We start from the raw sequence: 5,242 nt of genomic DNA, 5'->3' as shown, positions 1-5,242 counted from the left end.
GCTAGAATTTCAAGCCCTCCAATGCTTTAATTTTTCGAATTGAGTTACCCGAACTAATATCAAATTATTCCAAAATTAGTCAAAATTTACATATAAAAAATTTTGAAAAAAATTTGTGCCGCCCGGGCTATACACAGCTTCGCCCTTGGTTCTCACGTCACAAAAAAAATAAATAAAAAAAATAAAATTGACCTGTTAAACAATCTCATAAAAATTGATGTATACTTTTTGTATCGAAATCAAATCTACTCATTCCGCATACATGAGAATGCAATATCATGTCAACCTTCTGTTTTAATATACGTGTATATAAAATAAGCCCACGTTCCATCCTTTAAATAAGCCAACGAGACGACAACTCAAACTCAATCGCCGAGCTAGTGGCATTTCACATTTGCTTCTCAAATCTCAAACACTGATGAGAAAATTATTATGTAAATATCGAATCTTTTTATGTATTCACACAATTACACCATAAATATAGAATTTGTGTTACTCTCATTCTCGAGATGGGCTTTCTGGAATTGATGGAATCTGCGGACTGGGAGCAAGAATCCTACGCGCATTACTCTGATTTCGTTGCCGGATGTATAGCCGGATGTATTTTTATAAATGTTCTGTTTTGGCCCGTGTTTTGCTTCCTTTTTTTTTTTTTGCCATTTTTTTTTTATTTGTGTTGGTTTCTCTGATAGTGATGTGAGCGCTATGTTTATGTAATACCGGTTTTGAACTTTTCAAGAATGTTGGGCAGACGTTATTTAATGGTTCTGTGAATTCTGAACATAAAAATATTCTCTACATGTTTCAGAGAATTGTAGGAATATTGGAGGGTCCCAACTAATGTCTGGATTTTGAAGGAATTTCGTAGTTGGGATTAAGATGATAACAACTATGTGAATGGCTTGCTCATTTAATTTTTCTAGGAGGAATAAGGGAACCATTAAGGATCAAATTGTAGTACTGGTAAAGTAGGAAGGTTTTGGCTTGAAGTTGAATGATTAAATGCGTATTAGTTCTTAGTTATGTCATGCAAAACACATGTCGAGCTGACAGAAAACAGATTTTTCTGCAGCGGTACCATCTAAAGCGGCGTCTTTGATTTCTTAAGGAAACCATTTTATCTCTAGGAATTTTTAAAGAACCTTATGTTTCCTAGTGCTTTGCGAATGGGACTGGCTAAAGAAAATTTTGCTTCATTGTGCTCTGTGCGGGGAAAAGGTCCTCTGGGAAAGTGAGGGCCTTTATTAATTTCTTGTGACATTGGATTTGCTTATGCATCCGTTGGTCTTTTATGCCATGTTGTAGCATTGATTTTTTCACTCTATGAAGTTTGTGCTTCTTTTGTTTGCTCAAAATTTGTGTGAGTTTTCCTATATGATTGAGCCTGGTCCCTTTCTGTTATTTTCTTCTATTATAATTATAATGTGGCATGCCATTTAGATTGAAATCATGATCAGCACCCTAATGCATCATATGTATCTAAAACTGTTGTCATGCCTTCATATACGTATATGTTGTCTAGAACGTCTGGTAGTAAAAATTCACATAGAAAAAGCGACATTGGTAATGTCGGATCTGACAATGGTGCACTTAATTTGCTATCATATTTGATAAATGTGCACAAGTCATTCACTTTACCCCTCCAAATTAAGCAGACGTGGCATACTGCCTGGGGAACTATTGTTTTCAGAAGACTCTTCTAGAACGATAGCATAACTTGAAGATCATGATTTGTCTATCACAGGCAAATGAGTTTGGGTTATTGAGTGTTTTTATGCAATTTTTCTCAGCCATGAGTTAAGTTCACATGAAAGATAGATGAAAATGAGTAATGACCACGAATTCATGAAAGAAACTAGCATAATATGAAAGTCAAATGCAAGTGACGTGCTTTGGCCAAATAAGTAATCCTAGGGCATTCTGATGCGTGAGCTTGACTTTATTGTGAAATTCTGATTAGAATCTTAAGAATGTCAACCTTGGGTAGCATGCTAAACTCGTACAATTTTCTAAATAGAGTGCTTTATTGTCTTAAACATCTTCGGGATTAACTTCTGTTACCTCCTTTTTTATTTCAAATGATTAACATATCTCACTTCAATTTGGAGTTCCAGGATGTCATTGATAACATTTGTTAGCTTAGGTTTGCTATTTTTCTATTCTCAAGTTATATATTAGTCTATAAGTGACTCTGCTTAATTTCCTGGGAATTAACTTTTGTATTCACTTGTAAATGTTTAGTGTTATGATATTTATTATTTTTAATAGAAACACTATTATTTAGTTCCCTTTGTAATTTTTATGCATCCATAAGCATAGTTTCATTAAATCTGTTAATGATCTTGCGCTCACATTTATCTGTTATTAGTATATCTAGATTACTTACCAATCTTAAATTTTTGTGTGAACTTAACATATAATTCCTCTGGAGAACTATAATTTTGGTTTCATATTCAAGTTGTCACAAACATGTGTTCTTTATAATTATTGGCATTATTGATGTGATTCTGGCTACAGTTTGAGAATTAGTTTCTCTAGTGTTTGTTTGTCAACATACGGTTGAGACAATTTGCAAATGGTAATAGATAATAACTCGATATTTTTTCTAACTTGCTTTGAAGATCATTTCCTGAACTTATATCCTAAATTCACATGTTGCAGAAAGCTGGAAGGCGACTGATAATTGGAAAGGGACTGCAAGTTGTGGAAAATGAGTCAGAACAACAAAAAAATAGAGTGCACAAGTTCAAGGAGTCAGCCTGGAAATTCATTTACTATCTTTCAGCAGAGATTTTAGCGCTAGCTGTGACGCATGACGAGCCTTGGTTCAAAAATACCAAGTACTTTTGGTTGGGACCAGGAAATCAAACATGGCCTGACCAGAGATACAAGTACGATTCTCTTTTCATTTTATTATTCCCAGTTCCATATTTGTGCAACTTTTATTTAATATATTACTGTCTTCTATTGTTCAGGTTGAAACTGAAGGCTCTCTATATGTATGCTGGTGGATTCTACACATACTCCATCTTTGCTCTTTTATTTTGGGAAACGAGGCGGTCTGACTTTGGGGTTTCTATGGGTCACCATGTTGCAACTTGCATTCTCATCGTACTTTCTTACGTATCCAGGTTTGTTTTTGTAGTTGTGAGACAGTTATTTTAAATACAAAAGATCGACTTGGAGGTATGCTTAGCTGGAGGAAGAAAGCTTAAAAGAATAGCCCTAAGGTTTGCTATTTCTGAAAATAATTTGGCTAGATATTGTTCAATCATATGAGAAATCGGATCTTAAATGTCGAATTAATAGTCTATTCGAGAGATGAAAAAAACTTATTCTAGTGTCTTTGAACAGTTAGTAATGGCATTGTAAGACTCTGTGTATGAATCCTCCAACATCTTGGGTTAACGTGTAGTAAAGCGAGAATGGCTGCGGAGTAATGCTCGGAGCCTATTGTTTATTCCCTGGATATTATCTGTCTGGATTGTGCATTTTGCAAGTGTATTGACACCGCAACAGAAATAATAGCATCTAGTCGAACCAATATTATGCTTTTATGAACTAATAAATTTCCTAGAAACTTGTTCCATGAGACCTTTTTCGGCTTGTTTCAGGTTTGCACGTGTTGGTTCAATTGTTTTAGCAATTCATGATGCTAGTGATGTGTTTCTTGAAGTAGGGAAGATGTCTAAATACAGTGGTGCGGAAGCACTTGCTAGTGTTTCATTTGTTCTTTTTGTATTATCGTGGATCCTACTTCGTCTCATCTACTACCCTTTCTGGATTCTGTGGAGCACAAGGTATGTTAAAATACCAATGAAATAATTTACGGTCCACGTAAAGTAGCCAAGTTTCTGTTTTTGCTCCATGTATTCTTCATTTTGTACCTCAAAATTTTGAAAACAGAGCTTTTTTTTTCCCCCCTTTTTTCTTTACCTTAATACGCAGTTACGAAGTTGTCCAGATGTTGGATAAAGAGAAACACAAATCAGATGGACCGATTTACTACTACATTTTCAATTTTCTTCTTTTCTCATTGCTTGTTCTTCATATCTACTGGTGGATTTTGATGTTTCGGATGCTTGTCAAACAAGTCCAAGCGAGGGGCCAAATCAGTGAAGATGTTCGATCTGGTAAGTTAAAAAACATATTCAGATACTCGAATATGGACGTTGTTATCAAGTAGAAGGAAAATAAAATAACATCACTATACATCATATTTCAGCCTTTTAATTGTTGACAAGAAATCTAAACGATAATCCATGTCCCTTTTGCCATGTGCAGATTCTGAAGATGAAGATCAGCACGAGGATTGATCATGATAGGAAACTTTCTATTATTTCTTCATTTATGTCAGAAGGTACTGCAAATTTATTGAAAAAAGCATAAAGACTTGAAAAACACAAGTCTTTTGTATCAAATTCTCTTGTTTGCTTCAAAAAATTTGTACAAATAAATCAACTTTTGAGTATCCTATTGAAGAATATAAAATTTTGATGTGTTTTCTTGATTACTGAAACTATTTGATTTCCTATCCACTTGCAGATTCTGGGAAACACCCAGCAGTGACATGAACAATTAACCCTTATTCTTTGCAGGAGATTTTACACTTTTAATATTTACATGCGCAAGCAAATCTTTATACTCATAATAAGAAGGTTGATGAAAAGGCCCTAAGCGGATAGAACCATAGAAGGGTAACATATAATTAGTTTTATTTCCAAAATCCTGATTAAAGATTATATTCTACTCAACTTACTTTGCATCAATGATTTCTGTCAGCTGTAAAAATTTTTGTCGAATATATTTGGAGACATGATATTTTGAATTGGATCTTTCACTATAGTGTTTTTTTTTGTAGTTTGTCTAAAATTGTATTATCTCATACGTATGATCGGATTCTCCCCTCAAATGATAAGTAGTAAGGGATATAATGTCAAATAGGAGATGCATGAAAAAATCCTTGAATATTGGCACAAAGAGCTCTAATTCTAATCTGTTATATATTTTTAATGATTAAAAACATTCTCTTGTACGTAACGATATGTTGATACGACTACTAGTAGTGTGACAATATAAAAAGAACCTTGATAATCCTGCTCGAGATCTTTAGATGCAACATTTGGGGTATTGCCTACCTGCTAACATGGATTTAGGCAACTTTTGTCTTTTCGAAGTCGTGGTTGCGTAAAAAAACAAGCAAGAATAACATAGGTAATAGTAAGATACCTTCTAAAAAAAC

The 5,242-nt window shown here is 34.1% G+C and overlaps 1 protein-coding gene across 1 annotated transcript; it reads left to right on the top strand.

Moving 5' to 3' along the window:
* Positions 1 to 330: 330 nt before the first annotated feature.
* On the top strand, positions 331 to 4,840 carry LOC140872505 (ASC1-like protein). Its single transcript, XM_073275350.1, has 7 exons — positions 331 to 600; positions 1,157 to 1,231; positions 2,645 to 2,891; positions 2,976 to 3,131; positions 3,615 to 3,800; positions 3,949 to 4,133; positions 4,285 to 4,840. The coding sequence occupies exons 1-7, from the start codon at positions 510 to 512 to the stop codon at positions 4,314 to 4,316; spliced, it is 972 nt and encodes a 323-aa protein (XP_073131451.1). The 5' UTR covers positions 331 to 509; the 3' UTR covers positions 4,317 to 4,840.
* Positions 4,841 to 5,242: the final 402 nt, after the last annotated feature.

The sequence above is a fragment of the Henckelia pumila genome, unplaced genomic scaffold, assembly GCF_033568475.1.
Source record: "Henckelia pumila isolate YLH828 unplaced genomic scaffold, ASM3356847v2 CTG_466, whole genome shotgun sequence".
NCBI lineage: Eukaryota > Viridiplantae > Streptophyta > Magnoliopsida > Lamiales > Gesneriaceae > Henckelia > Henckelia pumila.
Note: the sequence above shows the minus strand (reverse complement) of the source record. Positions and strands in the feature narration are given on the sequence as shown.